This window comes from Hyperolius riggenbachi, chromosome 3 (genome assembly GCF_040937935.1).
Source record: "Hyperolius riggenbachi isolate aHypRig1 chromosome 3, aHypRig1.pri, whole genome shotgun sequence".
In the NCBI taxonomy this organism is placed as follows: domain Eukaryota; kingdom Metazoa; phylum Chordata; class Amphibia; order Anura; family Hyperoliidae; genus Hyperolius; species Hyperolius riggenbachi.
In genome coordinates, this window is record NC_090648.1 from 96,096,166 (window position 1) to 96,116,201 (window position 20,036).

Here is a 20,036-nt window from a genome sequence, read left to right on the forward strand (position 1 = left end):
AAAACAGGCAGAGGCAGAGGCAGGCCACCTGGCAGGTCTGTTCGAGGACGTACTGTTGTGATTTCGTGCGGTCCTGGACCAAAGTACAGTGTTCAGAAGGCGCGTGCCATCAACCCCCAAGATTGTCACGACGTAGTTGACTATTTAACACAGAACACCTCAGCTTCTGCACGGAAGTGTGACATATCTTCCTCCTCCAGGCTCTGATTCTGGCACCCCACTTAACACTCAGTCGGCCGCCACCAACAAAGTGCCATCACCCCAGGGCTCAGCGATGTGGACATTTTTTTGTGTGTCTGCCTCAGATGAGAGCAATGCCATCTGTACTCTCTGCCACCAAAAATTGAGCCGTGGAAAGACCAAGACCCGCGTAGGGACAACTTCCTTGTGAAGGTACATGATGACAAAGCACAAACTGCAATGGGATGACCACCTGAGGAAAAGCAGCACACAAAAGCAAAGCCACACACCACAGTGGAAGATACCAGGCTGCAATTATTTCTCAAAAAAGGCGATACCCAAACTGTACCGTGATGTTGAAAGGCAAGTGGTGTCATCTCTGGCACACAGCGTTGGGTCAAGGGTCCATCTGACCACGTGATCTGCAAAGCACGGTCAGGCCTGCCCGAAGACTAAGTCAGTCCCCACACACAGCATCTCTGCCTGCACGCCGTGTGACTGCCTGCCCCAAGACTAAGTCGGTCCCCACACAGCATCTCTGCCTGCAGGCTGCTTGACTGCCTTCTCCGCCACCGCCAACAGGGTCCAGGACTCCAAGTAGATTCCTGAATTTTTAAGGCCGCTGCTAGCAGCGGCCGCTATAATAATTTTTCTGGTGCGTGTACATGCCTGCCTAATTTTTCTGCCTGCACTGCAGCTGCAACAACAAAACAAAAGGCATGTACATGTGTCAATTCCCCTTCATGATCGTTCCCTTGCCGCAGTAAAGGGGTTTGCGTATCACAATGAAGCAATGACCAACGGCTATATGAGTGTCTCGGCGGGGGGCACACCCACGATAATAAGGTCGTTGTTTCATTGTAGACAGACCAAATTCAATCAGCTGGACAGTCACTGTTCTGTCATTCAGCTACCTTAGCCCGGCGACCATATGGGCTGGAAAGCCGCCATCACCTGCACTCTCGACATGGTGCGCACCAGTCCAACACGGCCGTTACTACACAAACAGCTGTTTGCAGTCACTGCATACCTTTCACTGCATCTGTGACTGCACATTGTATTATACCTGGCAGTCAGTGCATACCTTTCACTTGAATGGATGGCAGACTTGCCCTCCATAACAGATTCTCATTACAGGATTTAAAGTTGATACGTCTCATATACAGCAGAGCCTCGAAATTCATCCTGTATTGTTATTTTTTTGTCACTACCTCCCTGAGTCGAGACTTGCATGCCATGCCTGCTGCCTTCCTTGGATGTGTGGTGGTAGCCGTTCCTGTTTCTTTGCCCACATCGTGCCTGCTGCCTTCCTTGGATGTGTGGTGGTAGCCGTTTCTCAGGCACCCACTCCTGACTGGAATCGAACCCTGATTACCCGGCCATTACCCGTGGTCACCATGGTACTGAAAAAGTAATATGGAAACCTGTTTATCAGTTACACAGTTGAATGAATGGCAGACTTGCCCTCCATAACAGATTCTCGTTAAAGGATTTAAAGTTGATACGTCTCATATACAGCAGGGCCTCGAAAGTCCTCCTGTATTGTTATTTTTTGTCACTACCTCCCTGAGTCGGGACTTGCATGCCATGCTTGCTGCCTTCCTTGGATGTTTGGTGGTAGCCATTCCTGCTTCTTTGCCCACAGCGTGCCTGCTGCCTTCTTTGGATGTGTGGTGGTAGCCATTTCTCAGGCTCCCACTCCGGACCGGAATCGAACCCTGATTCCCCAGCCATTACCCGTAGTCACTATGGTACTGAGAAAGTAATATGGAAACTTGTTTATCAGTCACACAGTTGAATGAATGGCAGACTTGCCCTCCATAACAGATTCTCGTTAAAGGCAAATGGTGTCATCTCTGGGACACAGCATTGAATCAAGGGTCCATCTGACCACAGATGCCTGGTCTGCAAAGCTTGGTCAGGGCCTGTACATTACTTATACAGCACAATGGGTCCTTCCTTGGATGTGTGGTGGTTGCCGTTTCTCAGGCTCCCACTCCAGACCGGAATCGAACCCTGATTCCCCGGCCATTACCCGTGGTACCATGGTGGCCACCACCATGGTACTGAGAAAGTACCATTGAAAGTTTCACACAGTTGAATGAATGGCAGACTTGCCCTCCATAACAGATTTTCGTTGAAGGTACTAAACAGTAAACAGAAAAAGTAATACAAAAAAAAATAGATGTAAGCTGTCGCAGGGCCCCTAGTGACTGGACCGCACAATGCCTTCCAATCGGTTTCAGCACACAGACCATGCAATCTGTGGTCTCAATCGGTGCGCAGAAACCGTGGGAATTTTGGCAGCAGACCGACTAGACGGGAGCCTGTGAGTTACGGTAATACAAATGACACATTATTTCAGGGTATAACTGCCACCACCTCTGTTACCATGGAACAGAGGAGCCCACTGACCGACTGACTCTAGACCTGCAAATAAAACGGTTAAACACACGCTATTTTATCTAGCTATCAACAATAGTAGTGACTCTTCAGAAACCAGGGTTCAGTTTGTGCGGCTGAATAATAGGGTAGCTGAACAAATAAAAGACGTTAGCGTCGTTTATTAAATATGCAATATGAATAACTAATACATACCTCCCAACTTTTGAGATGAGACAGCGGGACACTTAAGCCACACCCCTGACACACCCCCAACCACACCCCTGACACACCCCTAGTCTATCTATGTATCTATCTATCTATCTATATCTATATATCTTTATTAAAAAAATAATTGTGGGTGGGGAGAAGGGTGCCCAGGGTGAGGAGGTAAAAAATGATCGAGGACCCAGCCGGCGGATGCGGTGTGTGGGATGCGGGTCTGGGATAATATTGTCCCTCCCTCCAAATGTGCCCCCCAGTGTCCCCCTGTATGTAGAAATTAGGAGCGGAGCGGGCAGGCACTCACCATTCCTTATCGCGTACCGGGCATCTAGTCTTCTCCGCTTCCTGTGACGTCACAGGAAGCAGATGGAAGCAAGAGATGCCCGGTACGAGGAGGAATGGTAAGACTGCCCGCTCTCCGCTGCGCTCCTAATTTCTACATACAGGGGACACTGGGGGGCACATTTGGGGGGAGGGAGGGAAAATATTATCCAAAACCCGCATCCCACACACCGCATCCGCCAGGTGGGTCCTCGATCATTTTTTTTTTTTTTTTTTTTTTTTTTTTTTTGCACATCTGACCCCCCAGCCGCCCGGGACACTGGGGGGGGGGGGCATAACGGGATAGCGGGACAGCCCCCCCCAAATCGGGACTGTCCCGACGAAATCGGGACGGTTGGGGGCTATGCTAATATATACAGAAAATCTTTAAAATCAACAATTATAGAGAAAAATAATAGCACAGTATGAAATACAAAATGGAATAAAATACTTAGGTTCGTGGAAATATGTCCTTTCTGGGAAAACTCGTAAAGTTCCTTTGTTTCAGTTCAGGAGCAAAGTTCAGACAAGATGGCCGCTAACCACATGGTCCTCTGGTTAGCAGCAGCAGGCTCTTGTGAAGATGGAATTTGGAGGACTGAGGGAGGAGTCCCTGGCAAACACTTTTGACTGATCCCCATCTTTGGGTGGAGTCTCAGGTCCAGCCCAGGGGCTGGACAGGGTGCGGTTAATCCCCTGGGTGGGTTCCTGGTGCCCACCAAATATGACATTTTCCATATCCTGGCTTACGCTTCCCGCACACACTTAACAGACACAAATTCATGTTCCTCAGAACATGACAGTTCATGTGACATCAAACTTGGGTGCTTTTGCAACGCCTGGTTACGAAATAGCAGAATACCTCGGGTTCTGGGTATGCCAGTGGCCTCAATTTAATATTAAAATATTCACCAGACCCGGACCAGCAGAATGAGATAACTTTCATACCTCTCATATGAACGGTATTCCTTAAACATGCTAAAAATCATATACAGCATTGTACTTTGTTCTCTGGTTGAACTCGATGGACGTATGTCTTTTTTCAACCAAAATAACTATGTAACTATGTAGCATTCACTTTCTCTCTGCTGCTAACGGAGCCAGGCAGTCTGGCCTCATTCTGAGCTTATCCTGGCTTCTTCAAAAGGCAGTGACACTTGCCATTTGGTTGCTGCTGGGGCTTTCACACCTGGTGTCGCTGGCCAGGAAAGGGACTCTTTGTGCTCAATTAGCATCTAAGTGAGATCAGCTAGGACAACCTTTGACACCTCTGCTAAGGTAGAGTGACCAGATTTTTGTGGGTCCAACCTGGGACGGGGAGGGGGGCGTGGGGGGGGGGGGGGCGCCGTGGCGAAAAGTGGGGAGGACTGAGGAGCGCGCAGCGACGAAGACTTGGGGGGGGGTTTGCGGCGAAAAATGGGCGTGGCCATGACATTGTATGGGCGGAGCTAATGTAATGATTTAGCAGCCAGGCATAAGTAAGCAGTGTTTACGCCATGATGTGGACAAACGAGACTTTGCATCACGGGTGTGCAGAAACTGTGTGATGCTAATAATATACCGTAACCACAAAGCAGCAAACATAGCCATCTATGACCATTAAATAATAAATGCAGTAACAGTTACCCCGGACACCAGAAAATAAACGCAATGGGCAACATGTCAGTATAAAATAAATGCAATGCGGGCAACATGTCAGTACAAAATAAACGCAATGCGGGCAAACATGTCAGTACAAAATAAACGCAATGCGGGCAACATGTCAGTACAAAATAAACGCGATGCGAGCAAACCTTTCACCAGAAAATTAACGCAATGCGGGCAAACATTTCACCAGAAAAGAAACGCAATGCGGGCAAACATTTCACCAGAAAAGAAACGCAATGCGTGCAAACACTTCACCAGAAAAGAAACGCAATGCGGGCAAACACTTCACCAGAAAAGAAATGCAATGCGGGCAAACATTTCACCTGGAAAAGAAACGCAATGCGGGCAAACATTTCACCAGAAAAGAAACGCAATGCGGGCAAACATTTCACCTGGAAAAGAAACGCAATGCGGGCAAACATTTCACCTGGAAAAGAAACGCAATGCGGGCAAACATTTCACCAGAAAAGAAACGCAATGCGGGCAAACATTTCACCTGGAAAAGAAACGCAATGCGGGCAAACATTTCACCAGAAAAGAAACGCAATGCGGGCAAACATTTCACCAGAAAAGAAACGCAATGCGGACAAACATTTCACCTGGAAAAGAAAGCATTTACTCACCTGGCAGAAGTCTCCGGCCTCTGGCGCGCTGCTCCCAGGACCATCTTGCTGCTGATCTTCTCTCCCACGCTGACAGGGCTACGGCAAGATGGCGCCCGAAGCCCTGTACTGGAGACACAAATAGTCTCCAGTACAGGGCTCCGGCAGCCATCTTGCCATAGCCCTGCTTGCCTGCCGGTGTCGGAACACCGGAAGACAGTTAGGCTGGAGCGGGGCTGCGGGCAATGAACTGGCATGTCGTGTATAGATGCCGCTGCCAGTTCATGAGTATAGAGTGGCCAGAGTCCCGAGGCCGGGATGTCCCGCTGCTGAAAGCGGGACGTTTCCCGGGACCTCATGCTGCCTGGGACAGCGGTCCCCGAATCCGGGACGCGTCCCGGGCAATCCGGGACGTCTGGTCACTCTAGCTAAGGCCCAGATTCCAGTCACATGCTAATTAACCAGTCACAGGCACAAGGTTTCATGAAAAGACTTTCCTAGCAGCTATGAAAGTTATATTTCCCAAAAGATGACCCCAGGCTTGAATGCCTGGTATCCACAGACAGACGACTCTGATCTGACGCGTCAACAGCAATCGGTGCAGTAAACCGATTGCGTTCTCCTTTCTCACGGCTCTTCCGTGACATAAGCTTTAACAATGGTAGAGAAAGAACCATCGAAAGTTGATAAGGCAGTCAGACATTACCTGATATCATTGATGAAGAGCAATCTCGCCATGGTGCGCACCAGTCCAGCACGGCCGTCACTACACAAACAGCTGTGTGCGGTGCGTTACACAGTGAGTTTGGTAAGTCAGTGTGAAGCAGTACACTAATTACACTCCCTGATTGATGTATACACATGCAAGATGTTTTAAAGCACTTTATGCCTGCAATTTAGCATTGCAACGTGATTTCTGCCCTTAAAACGCTGCTGTGCGTCAAATCCAGATTTTTCCCCGGGACTTTTGGCGTGTATCCCACTCCCCCATGCAAAAACTCAGGTGTTAGACCCCTTGAAACATCTTTTCCATCACTTTTGTGGCCAGCATAAATGTTTGTAGTTTTCAAAGTTCACCTCCCCATTGAAGTCTATTGCAGTTCGAAAAGTTTGCAAGTTTGCAAACCTTTGCGGAAGTTCGCGTTTCGAGGTTCGCGAACCTAAAATCGGAGGTTCGAGCCATCTCTACCTCTGACTGTGTCTCTCAGCCCCAGGACTATACACAGCATACATTGCATAGGAATGTAATTTACAGGGGCAGGTGGCATTGCTCAAGAGTGCCTACATCTGAGGGCCTCATGAAAGTTTTGCTACAGGGCAACCTTAATTTCTTGCTACGCCACTTTTTAGCACATCTCAGGTACACTTCAAGAGCAACATTTTGGAATAGAAACAGGGAGGAATTGTATGGAAAAATCAAGAAACGTTTACACTTTAAAGCAAACCTTAACTAAAAGTAACTGTATGTGATAAGTAATTATTGTAATTGGGAATGCTGTAGATGTGAAATACTTGGACTTTGCAAAGGCCTTCGACACTGTTCCCCACAAAAATCTGGTGCAAAAGTTGAGGATGCAAGGACTGGGGAAGAGTCTGTGTGCATGGATAGGGAACTGGCTACTAATGGACAGAAAGCAAAGAGTTGTGGTCAATGGATCATACTCAAAATGGGTGACTGTTAGCAGTGGGGTCCCACAGGGGTCTGTACTGGGTCCAGTGCCCTTCAATTTATTTATCAATGACCTAGTAGATGCAGTAGAAAGCAATGTTGCTATTTTTGCAGATGATACAAAATTGTGCAGAATTGTCAACTCTCAGGAAGATAGGGACATATTGCAACAGGATCTGGATAGGATGGCTATATGGGCGCATACATGGCAGATGAAATTCAATGTTGAAAAATGTAAAGTCATGCATTTTGGTCGTACCAATGGTCTAGCACCATGCAAAATAAATGGGATACAGTTCAGGACATCAAACTTGGAGAAGGACTTAGGAGTACTCATCGACAAATAGTTAAATAATCGCATTCCATGCCAAACTGCTGCAGCGAAAGCTAATAAAATTTTGGGATGCATTAAAAGGGAAATAAAAACTCGAGATGCTAGCATAATATTGCCCCTGTTTAACTCTTTAGTAAGGCCACATCTGGAATATGGAATTCAGTTCTGGGCACCACATTACAGGAAAGATATTGCAGTTTTAGAGCAGGTGCAGAGACGAGCAACAAAATTGATACGTGGGATGGAATGTCTCACTTACCATGAAAGGTTAGATAAAGTGGGTTTATTTAGCCTAGAGAAAAGATGCCTTAGAGTGGATCTAATTAACCACTTAACCACCGCCCACTGCACAGGGGCGGACGGAAAGTGGATCCCGCAAGGACCAGCTCATGCCCAGAGGCGGCGGTCCTTGTAGGGGCATGGGCGGAGCGATCGCCTCATCCGTGACGCGATCCGGCTCCGCCTCCCTCGCGCTGTAACCCTCCGGCCGTTCGGAAGCGCCGGCGGGTTACTAGCACCCGGATCGCCACATACAAAGTGTATAATACACTTTGTAATGTATACAAAGTGTATTATACAGGCTGCCTCCTGCCCTGGTGGTCCCAGTGTCCGAGGGACCACCAGGGCAGGCTGCAGCCACCCTAGTCTGCACCCAAGCACACTGATTTCCCCCCCCCCTGCCCCCTGATCGCCCACCCCCCCAGACCACTGTTTGCACCCAATCACCCCCCTAATCACCCATCAATCACTCCCTGTCACTATCTGTCAACGCTATTTTTTTTTTATTCCCTAAACTGCCCCCTGCTCCCTCCTGATCACCCCCACCCCTCAGATTCTCCCCAGACCCCCCCCCCCCTGTGTACTGTATGCATCTATCCCCTGATCACCTGTCAATCACCTGTCAATCAACCCCTGTCACTGCCACCCATCAATCAGCCCCTAACCTGCCCCTTGCGGGCAATCTGATCACCCACCCACACCAATAGATCGCCCGCAGATCCGACGTCAGATCACCTCCCAAGTGCAGTGTTTACATCTGTTCTCTACCCTAAACACCCACTAATTACCCATCAATCACCCCCTGTCACTGCTACCTATCAGATTAGACACCTATCTGCCCCTAGGGCACTCAATCACCCGCCCACACCCTCAGAACGCCCTCAGACCCCAGCCCTGATCACCTCGCCAGTGCATTGCTTGCATCTATTCCCTCCTCTAATCACACCTTGAGACACCCATCAATCACCTCCTGTCACCCCCTAGCACACCTACCCATCAGATCAGGCCCTAATTTTCCCCGTGTGGGCTCCTGATCACTCGGCCAAACCCTCAGATCCCCCTCAGACCCCCTTCCGATCACCTCCCCAGTGCATTGATTGCATCTATTTTCCCCTCTAACCACCCCCTGAGACACCCATCAATCACCTCCTGTCACCCCCCTAGCACTCCTATCCATCAGATCAGGCCCAATACAACCTGTCCTCTAAAAGGCCACCCTGCTTATGACCGGTTCCACAAAATTCGCCCCCTCATAGACCACCTGTCATCAAAATTTGCAGATGCTTATACCACTGAACAGTCATTTTGAGACATTTGGTTTCCAGACTACACACGGTTTTGGCCCCGTAAAATGCCAGGGCGGTATAGGAACCCCACAAAGTGACCCCATTTTAGAAAAAAGACACCCCAATGTATTCTGTTAGGTGTATGTCAAGTTCATTGAAGATTTCATTTTTAGTCAAGTTAGCGGAAATTGATTTTTATTGTTTTTTTTCACAAAGTGTCATTTTTCACTAACTTGTGACAAAAAATAAAATCTTCTATGAACTCGCCATACACCTAACGGAATACCTTGGGGGGTCTTCTTTCTAAAATGGAGTCACTTGTGGGGTTCCTATACTGCCCTGGCATTTTAGGGGCCCTAAACCGCGAGGAGTAGTCTAGAAAACAAATGCCTCAAAATGACCTGTGAATAGGACGTTGGGCCCCTTAGTGCACCTAGGCTGCAAAAAAGTGTCACACATGTGGTACCGCCGTACTCAGGAAAAGTAGTATAATGTGTTTTGGGGTGTATTTTTACACATACCCATGCTGGGTGGGAGAAATCTCTCTGTAAATTGTCATTTACAGAGATATTTCTCCCACCCAGCATGAGTATGTGTTAAAATACACCCCAAAACACATTATACTACTTTTCCTGAGTACGGCGGTACCACATGTGTGGCACTTTTTTACACCGTAAGTACGCTAAGGGGCCCAAAGTCCAATGAGCACCTTTAGGCTTTACAGGGGTGCTTACAATTTAGCACCCCCCAAAATGTCAGGACAGTAAACACACCCCACAAATGACCCCATTTTGGAAAGTAGACACTTCAAGGTATTCAGAGAGGAGCATAGTGAGTCCGTGGCAGATTTCATTTTTTTTTTTGTCGCAAGTTAGAAGAAATGGAAACTTTTTTTTTGTCACAAAGTGTCATTTTCCGCTTAATTGTGACAAAAAATAATATCTTCTATGAACTCACTATGCCTCTCAGTGAATACTTTGGGATGTCTTCTTTCCAAAATGGGGTCATTTGGGGGGTATTTATACTATCCTGGAATTCTAGCCCCTCATGAAACATGTCAGGTGGTCAGAACAGTCAGTCAGAGATGCTGGAAAATGGGAAAATTCACTTTTTGCACCATAGTTTGTAAACGCTATAACTTTTACCCAAACCAATAAATATAGGCTGAATGTTTTTTTGTTTTTTTTTTTATCAAAAACATGTTTGTCCACATTTTTTGCGCTGCATGTATACAGAAATTTTACTTTATTTGAAAAATGTCAGCACAGAAAGTTAAAAAAATCATTTTTTTGACAAAATGCATGTCTTTTTTTATGAATATAATAAAAAGTAAAAATCGCAGCAGCAATCAAATAGCACCAAAAGAAAGCTTTATTAGTGACAAGAAAAGGAGCCAAAATTCATTTAGGTGGTAGGTTGTATGAGCGAGCAATAAACCGTGAAGGCTGCAGTGGTCTGAATGGAAAAAAAAAGTGCCTGGTCCTTAAGGGGGGTAAAGCCCACGGTCCTCAAGTGGTTAACATGTATAAATACATCAAAGGGCAATATAAAAGCTTGGCGGATGAGCTTTTTGTCCCTAGGCCTTCTCAAAGGACTAGAGGACATGATCTGCGCATGGAGGAAAAACGTTTTAGCCATTTATTTAGGAAAGGGTTCTTTACAGTAAGAGTGATTAACCACTTTCCCCACCGCTACAGTATATCTACGTCAGCTGTGGCATTCTCCAAGCCACAGCGACATAGATATACTGACCTGGCTGCAGCCCTGCTGTGCACGGTCGGGTGCGCTTCAGAGCGCACCCTCCGGCACTGTCAGCTGCAATACTAATTGCTGGAAGGGAACATGTTCCCTTTTGGCCAATTAGTCCACCCCCCTCCCATGAATGATCGCTGCAGTAGTGAACTGCAGCGATCCTTCATCTGTCCCCCTCGGCGCACAAAGAGTTAAAAAAATCATCCAGCAAGCAGCCTCACTCACCTACCTCGTTCCTGCGACAATCCTGAAGTCTGATCCTCCGATCACCGCTCTGCATTCAGCCGCATATTGCCGGAAACCCGGGTCCTGGCTTGATGACGTCATCAAGCCGGGACCCGGGTTACCGGCAATATGTGGCTGACTGCAGAGCGGAGAACAGAGGATCAGGCTTCAGGATCGTCGCAGGAACGAGGTAGGTGAGTGAGGCTGCTTGCTGGATGATTTTTTTTTAGGATTTCTGCACAGAGGGGGCTGCCTCATGGGGGAGGGGGGGCATCTGGCTATCGATCCTGGGGGGTGGAGGGGTAGCATAAATAAAAGGGGGGGTTTAGATATTTGTTGGGGGCATCTAATTGACTAAGGGGAGGGGGGGTTTACTAATTTGGTGCATCTGGGCAACTGGGGGGGCAGTTATCATATACTGGGGGCACATTTGGCTATAATGGGGGGGGGGGGCAGCACTAATCCTGGGGGTACATTTGGCCATAATGGGGTTAATCCTGATCCGGGGACACATATGGCTATAAAGAGGGGCACTATTCCTGGGGGTGCATCTGTCAATCTATTCTGGGGCTGTCAAACGCAGGGGACACATGTGGCTATGCTAGGGGGGCTGATATTGGGGACACATCTGACTATACTGGGGGAGGCGGTGATACTGGGGACACATCTGGATATCTATACTGGGGCGACTTTAACTGGCGGAACAGTTTTTATGTCAATCGCACTTTTTATTTCCAAACAGGAATTGGTCAAAATTGAGAAACAATGCATTTTTTAAAAATGTTCCCACTTTTTCCCATTAAAATGCATAGAGAGGAACATTTTACTTTGTACCAAATACCCCCAATGAAAGCTTAGTTTGTCTTGAAAAAAACGATATATAGATAATTTAAGTGGCACGAGTACAGATGAAGTTATTGCTGATTAAAAAGGGACACCGCTAAAGTGTCAAAACTGCTCTGGTCAATAAGGGGAAAACAAGGTCTGGATGCGAAGTGGTTAAGATGTGGAATGCATTGCCACAGGAAGTAGTTATGGCAAATTCTATACCTGCATTTAAAGGAGGCTTAGATGCTTTCCTTGCATTGAAAGACATCCATGGCTACAATTACTAGGTAATGCCCAGTGATGTTGATCCAGTGATTTTATCTGATTGCCATCTGGAGTCGGGAAGGAATGTTTTCCTTCTGGGGGTAATTGGACCATGCCTTGTAAGGGTTTTTCGCTTTCCTCTGGATCAACAGGGATATGTGAGGAAGTTGGCTGGTGTTGTACTTTGTTCTCTGGTTGAACTCGATGGACATATGTCTTTTTTCAACCCAAATAACTACAGTATGTAACTATGTAAAGGTGTGTACACACGCACTACTATAGAGAACGACGGGTCCGTCAGACCCTCCCGCTGGGCGGGCGTTCTCCCGACAGTAGTGGTAATGGTAATACTAATGGTAAATAGAACATTAGTAGCATAGAACCGAAAGGTTAACTGGACAACTGAAGTGAGAAGGATATGGAGGCTGCCATATTTCCTTTTAAACAATACCAGTTGCCTGGCCTCCTGTTGATCTGGTTGGCTGCAGTAGTGTCTGCATCAATTCACACCAGAAACAAGCATGCAGCTAATCTTGTCAGATTTGACAATAGTGTCAGAATCACCTGATCTGCTGCTTGCTTGTCCATGCCTAAAAGTATTAAGGTAGCCATACACTGGTCGATTTGCCATCAGATTCGACCAACAGATAGATCCCTCTCTGATCGAATCTGATCAGAGAGGGATCGTATGGCCACCTTTACTGCAAACAGATTGTGAACCGATTTCAGCCTGAAACCGTTCACAATCTGTTGTGGTGGTGGTGCTCCTGCTGCCGCTGCTCTCCTCCATCCCCGCCGCATACATTGCCTGCTCCGCCGGCGCGACTGCCCCGGTCACCGCTGCTCCATCTCCGCTCTGGTCTCCAGGTCCGGCATGCTTTACTTCTTCCTGCCCGGCAGGAAGTTTAAACAGTAGAGCGCCCTCTACTGTTTAAACTTCCTGCCGGGCTAGAAGAAGTGAAGCATGCCGGACCTGGAGACCAGACCAGCGCGGAGACGGAGCAGCAGTGACCGGGGGCAGTCGTGCCGGCGGAGCAGGTAATGTATGCGGGCTCTATTGCGTCGATCGTCGGGTACTCAAACGCCGCTATCGACGCGCTCCCTACCCACGGGCGATCGACGGTAATTTTCCGCACGGAGCGATCCACGGGATTGGACGAAATGGATCGAAATTCGGCGTGTTGCGGGAACGATGTGACAGCAGATTCGATCCCAGTGATCGAATCTGCTGTCGATCTGGCGGGAATCGGCCTAGTGTATGGCCAGCTTTAGAGGCAGAGGATCAACAGGCTAGCCAGGCAACTAGTATTGTTTTAAAAAGAAATAAATATGCCAGATTCCATATCCCTTTCTCTACCTTAAAGCGTGGTGGGCACTATAGTGCAATAGGGAGTGAAAGAGGTTTCCCAACAATCGCCCCGTCCCCAATCTCGGGCTATGAAAAGAGAATTTTGGTCTGACTAGTGAAGAAGTGTACCCCCTATACTTTTATATAGGGAAACAGACCTAAATTTCTAGTCAAGGATATACGGTAATACCAATTACTGTGCTGTATAAAGTAAAATAAATTAACTTTCACTTAAGTTTTGAAAAGAATTGTGGTCCGTTAGAGATGAGAGGATGAGGGTTATTGTGCAGCAAGAGTTTCACTATAGCTAAAAGAATCAGCATGCTATCTGTTGGCTCACCACCAATCTATTTTTTGTGTGGTTTTAACAAGAAACTTATCCAAGAACAATCCTGCAGCATCAAAGGAAGAAGAACCATTGGCTCAGTCAGGCCAGTATCTGCTGCACTGCAAGGCACTTTGGGTACTGGCCCCTAGCGGCACTTCAGGGGGGTGGCGGCCTAGCTGCCAGTATTTTAATTTTATTATAATTTTATATTTTTTATTTTTATTATCATTTTATTATCATTTTTTTTAAGCCAGTCTTGGGTGTGGGCATGGGGGAGTCGGCGGCTGTGCCGGTGGGCATCGGCAGGGAGGGGTCCGCGGGCCGCAGCAGCAGGCGCACGTAATTAGGGCATGTAAGCAGAGCGGGTAATAATGGGGATACTTACAGTGCCGGGATTCACGTACCTCATTCCTGTTCCTGTGTTCCATCTCGTAGTAACACCGCCTCCTAGGGGGCACTGTTACTAGAAGATGGAACGCAGGAACAGGAACTAAGTACATGCAGTGCGTGGATCCTGGCAACATAAGTATCCTTATTACTCGCTCTGCTTACATGCCCTAATTACATGCGCCCGCCACTCCGGCATCAGCTGATTCCTGTCAGATTTTCGTGAGGATGTCATCTCTAATAATATACATACAACTGTTTCCCAAAAAGTTGGGACACTGTATTTTTTTTTTAAAGGGACCCTGAGCAGTGATTAAAAAATGAGATTGGGGCTTCCTCCAGCCCAACCTAGCCCGCAAGGAGCGCTGCTAACCCCAAAGATCAGTGGCGCATGCCCTGAATCTATTCTGGGGTGCCTCGGATGTCCCCCAGGCAGAGTCAGCTGTGGTGCCTCAATGGCGGACATTCTGGGAGCTGTGGTGCATCATTTGAGGGCATGCTGGGTGCTGTGGTGCCTCTATGTGGGCATACTGGGTGCTGTGATGCTTTTATGGGGGCATGTAGGGAGTTTCTTCTTTGGAGGCATGCTTGGATTTGTGCTGCCTCAGTGGGAGGCCCGTGGGAACTGCCAGCTCACCCAGCAGAAAGCCAGCACAGAAGCAGGGCAACTCTGCCTAGTTATGTTTAACTATCAATGCCTAGTTATGTAATATGCTAGATTCTGGGATATATATATATATATATATATATATATATATATATATATATATATATATATATATATATACATATATATATATATATATATAAATATAAATGTGTATATACATATATGTGTGTATATGTATATATATGTGTGTATATGTATGTATGTATGTATGTATATGTTACAGCCAAAACCAGAAATCTGCCAATTCTAGAATTGGCCGGCCGTTTCTAGAACTGGCCAATTTGACGTCGGCCAAAGTCCAAAATGCTGGGAATTTCTGACATTGGCTGGCCAGTTCTAGAATCGGCCAAAGTCAGTCGGCCAAAATGCAAAAATCCCAGAACATCCCGGGTCCTGTCCAGAAACATGAATGGCACTCGGAACTTTTTTCTATTTGTTAGTTACAGCTGATACAAATCCTGAAATATATCTGCAGTGTGTCTACATCCTGCTTTCTTGGGAGCAGACATATTGTTAACATCCTGTGCTTTTAAATTAGCTGCTCTGCTGTGGCAGTCAGGTGGGTGCTATGCGTGGCTGGAGGGGGGGGAGGCTTTGCTGAGGGGAGGGGGCCTTTGTAGGACGCTTTGCATGGTGGGGGGGGGGGATTTGCTGGGCGCTTTGCATGGCTGGGGGGAGGGATTTGCTGGGCGCTTTCCATGGCTGTGGGGGGGGGGGGGGGGGGAGATTTGCTGGGTTTTTGCATGGCTGGGGTTTGATATGCTGGGCCCTTTGCATGGCCAGGGGGGGGGGGGGGGCTTTGCTGGGCACTGTGCATTGCTGGGGTAGTTTTGCATGGCTGTGGGGGCTTTTCTGGCTGCTTTGCATGGCTAGGGGGAGGGATTTGCTGGGCGCTTTGCATGGCTGAAGGGGGAGGGGGGGGATTTGCTGGGTTTTTGCATGACTGGGCAGGGATTTGCTGGCCGTTTTGCATGGCTAGGGGGTAAATGCTGGGCACTGTGCCTTGCTGGGGTAGTTTTCCATGGCTGTGGGGGCTTTTCTGGCTGCTTTGCATGCCTGGGGGGGGGCAGCCTGCGCTATTTCCAGACCCCAGATCAGGGCGACCAGAGCGGCGGAGAGAAAAGCAGAGCAGCACGCACACTACCCGCCCTGACCCATACACTTCACATGCGGAAGTGAGCAATGACGTTACTTCAGCATGGAAGTGTATGCGTCTTAGAGGTCGCGTGTGCGGCGCTGTTCTGCCTCTCTTTACCTCTCCGGTCCGGGTCATCCTGATGTGAGGTCTGGCTAGCGGCGGCGGAAGAGGGAGAGGTGAACGGCAGTTCGGGACTTGGCCGGCCACACTTAGCCAGAACGCATTCTGGCCGGCCAAAGTCCGGAGGAACAGTGTATTTCTCACATTGGCCGCATCAGCCGGCCATCTCTAGATTTGACCGGCCAGAACCTGAAGTGGGCAGACTTCGGGTTCTGGCCGTAACATATATATATATAATACCGAGGGGTAAGCAGCACAAACCAAATTTGTATGCAATTCTATGCAAAGTATGCACGCAGCACAGGAGGCCCCCAAACTCCATAAGAAATATATAATTACAGAGGGGCTGCAGCACACAACAGGAAAACAGTGACAGGGGCTCTTGGTTACGCTTTAACGCGCTTAAGCTCACCAACTGCGCCAAAGTGTCCCCAATCTGGTGAGTCCTATTCTACCATGCAAAATGCCAGTTTTTATAAGCAGTCTAGTGGGAACTAAACCAAAAACCCAAGAGTCAACTAAATGGGAAAAAAGGAAATTAAAAACATATTTTTTTTACATGTTTTATACAGGAAGTCGCGTCAGTCAGTAGAGCGAGAAGTGTCCATGCTGGAACGCACGGAAGGTGTGTTTGCCTGCCGCTGCCCGCCGCACCGCTCAGTCCTCTGCACTTGTATAGCGATTGAAGCTGGAGGAGAGCATAGAGGGGAAAGCCCCCCCCCCCCCCCCCCCCCCCGCGGGCGCATGGGCTGCATCCCCTATTGTTACGCCCGTGCTGCTCAGGGTCTTTTTATTTGGTAAACATGTAAAACAGTAGTTACACAAGAAACCATGTATTTGGCAGTTTACAATCTTAGCATAAAGGTTCAACCGGGTATTACATGATGAGAGATTAAATAATAGGTTTAGGTCCTGTATAACATGTTTAAAAAAAGAAAACAGAATATAATGATTTGCAATTTATGCAAACCCTATGATGTATAACATAAAATAGTACAAATACAACAGAGTAAATTATAAAACTGAGAAATGTTGTTTTTGCTTCTTCTTAAAAGGACCATATTGGCTGAACCCAGAAAAGTTGGATAACAAAGTCCACCTCGTTCCACAAGCTAAAACTGTGAAGTTAAGGTGTCTGGCAGGCGGCATTCCTACCCCCACACTACGCTGGCTGAAGGATGGCCGAGAATTCAAACCAGAGCACCGCATTGGCGGCTATAAGGTAGACTGTCATATAGCCTATTGCGTTAAAGGGAACCTACCGTATATACTCGCATATAAGCCGACCCGCATATAAGCCGACCCCCCCACTTTTACTTAACAAACCAGTAAAAAATGATTGACCCCCATATAAGCCGGGGGTAGGAAATGCTGGCCGCCTTATTCCCCTAGTGTGTCCCAGTATCGCTAGTATAGTGCCCAGTATAGCTAGTATAGTGCCCATTATAGCTAGTATAGTGCCCATTATAGCTAGTATAGTGCCCATTATAGCTAGTATAGTGCCCATTATAGCTAGTATAGTGCCCCAGTATAGCTAGTATAGTGCTCAGTATAGCTAGTATAGTGCCCTAGTATAGCTAGTATAGTGCCCCAGTATAGCTAGTATAGTGCCCATTATAGCTAGTATAGTGCCCATTATAGCTAGTATAGTGCCCATTATAGCTAGTATAGTGCCCATTATAGCTAGTATAGTGCCCAGTGCAGCTAGTATAGTGCCCAGTGCAGCTAGTATAGTGCCCCAGTATAGCTAGTATAGTGCCCATTATAGCTAGTATAGTGCCCAGTGTAGCTAGTATAGTGCCCATTATAGCTAGTATAGTGCCCCAGTATAGCTAGTATAGTGCCCCAGTATCGCTAGGTAGTGCCCCAGTATCGCTAGTATAGTGCCCCAGTATCGCTAGGTAGTGCCCCAGTGCCCCCCCCCCCCCGCCTCCCCTCTCCCCTGCGGCCGCCGCTGCTTTGACCTTAGCAGGCGCCGCTTCTTCTATTCCCCTCCTCTCTGGCTCCGTAGGACAGCAGCACTCTTCACGGTGGCTGCTGTGATCAGACAGGAAGCAGCGAAGAGCGCGGCTTCCTGTAGCGGCGGTTGCTATGGGAACCGCTCTCTCTCTCTACTGCAGCCGCCGTGAAGAGCGCTGCAGTGATTTACGGAGCCGGACAGGAGGGGAATAGAAGAAGCGGCGCCGGGCAGGTAATTGCAGCAGTAGCGGCGGCCGCGGGGGGGGCGGGGGGGGGTTAGTGCGGGGGGCTCGGACCACCATCACCAGCACCAGACTCGCATACAAGCCGACCCCCCAACTTTTGACCCCCTTTTTGGGGGTCAAAAATTCGGCTTGTATGCGAGTATATACGGTAAGCTGAGAAGGATGTGGATTTTTCCTTTTAAAATAATACCAGTTGCCCGCCTCTCCTGCTGCTGTGTCTCTAATACTTTTAGTCACAGCCCCTGAACAAGCATGCAGATCAGGTGCTCTGACTGAAGTCAGGCCCAGTGCACACCAAAACCGCAAGCAGATCCTCAACGCTAGCGTTTTTTGGAGCAGATTTCAGAGCGATTCTAGGCATGTTTAGAGACGTTTTCTAAACATGCCTAGCGTTTTTGGGAGCGTTTTTGTGTAGCAGATGTCCTATATTGTTACAGTAAAAGCTGTTACTGAACAGCCTCTGGAACAAAAACGCCTGGAAAACCGCTCTGATGTACCGTTTTTAGGGCGTTTTTCCTATACTTTAAATTGAGGCTGAAACTTCTCTGCCTCCTGCAGCACGTTTGCGGTTTGCTAAAAACCTCAAACCGCTGATGTGCACCATCCCATTGAGAAACATTAGCCAAGCGTTTTCACAGACGGATGCGGTTGGCGGATCGCTGCTAAAACCGCTCGGTGTGCACTGGGCCTCAGACTGGATTAGCTGCATGATTGTTTCAGGTGTGGGATTCAGCCACTACTGGAGCTAAACAGATCAGCAGGACTGCCAGTAGTGTTGGGCGAACAGTGTTCGCCACTGTTCGGGTTCTGCAGAACATCACCCTGTTCGGGTGATGTTCGAGTTCGGCCGAACACCTGATGGTGTTCGGCCTTTTAAGTTCGGGTTCGCCCCGAACTACTGAATGGCCACCGAACAGGGCCGAACAGGGCCCTGTTCACCCGAACATGCCGCAATACGGCCCCCCTATGGGGTCGCAGGCATAAGGGGGGGCATGCCCCGATCGCGGGGGGGTCGGAAATTCCCCCCACCCCCTCCGCTAGCGCTCCCCCCTCTGCCCGCTTTAAGGCAAGTTAAATAGTACTTGGTGGCTGGCACTGGCAGTGGAGTGAGGAGGAGGAGGAGTCCGAGTAGCAGAGTGACGCGTTGAGGCCGGGCAGCGGGCGGTTCAGCGGTAGTACCCTTGTGGTACTTCCGCCCTTTCTCTGACCTCACGTCCTCTGCATACGAGGGTACGCGTCACGCGTACCCTCGTATGCGTCATCACGTAGAGGACGTGAGGTCAGAGAAAGGGCGGAAGTACCACAAGGGTACTACCGCTGAACCGCCCACTGCCCGGCCTCAACGCGTCACTCTGCTACTCGGACTCCTCCTCCTCCTCACTCCACTGCCAGTGCCAGCCACCAAGTACTATTTAACTTGCCTTAAACTTTTTTTATGGGGAAGAGGGCAGAGGGGGGAGCGCTAGCGGAGGGGGTGGGGGGAATTTCCGCCCCCCCCCCCCGCGATCGGGGCATGCTCCCCCCTTGCGACCCCATAGGGCCCCCAAAATGGGCATGTTCGGGGGTCCCATTGACTTCCATTGAGTTCGGCGTTCGGGCCGAACATGCCGAACATCTGGCCCATGTTCGGCCTGTTCGGCCCGAACCCGAACATCCAGGTGTTCGCCCAACACTAACTGCCAGGCAACTGGTATTGTTTAAAAAGAAACATCCATATCCCTCTCAGTTTAGGTTCCCATTAAAGAGAACCTGAGCCAAAGCTCAGGATGAGAAACACAAACTTACCTAAGGAAATCCTCCAGAGCATACATGTCAAACTCTATACTGGGGGAAGACACCTTTGGTTT

General features: G+C 48.5%; 1 protein-coding gene across 1 annotated transcript in view; it reads left to right on the forward strand.

Moving 5' to 3' along the window:
• The window catches only part of LOC137561059 (fibroblast growth factor receptor 1-like), an 87,328-nt gene that overhangs the window by 14,438 nt on the left and 52,854 nt on the right, over nucleotides 1-20,036 (forward strand). Inside the window, exon 2 of the mRNA XM_068272286.1 lies at nucleotides 17,041-17,207. Within this exon, the coding sequence (XP_068128387.1) occupies nucleotides 17,041-17,207 (167 nt within the window). The remainder of the gene's footprint in view (nucleotides 1-17,040; nucleotides 17,208-20,036) is intronic.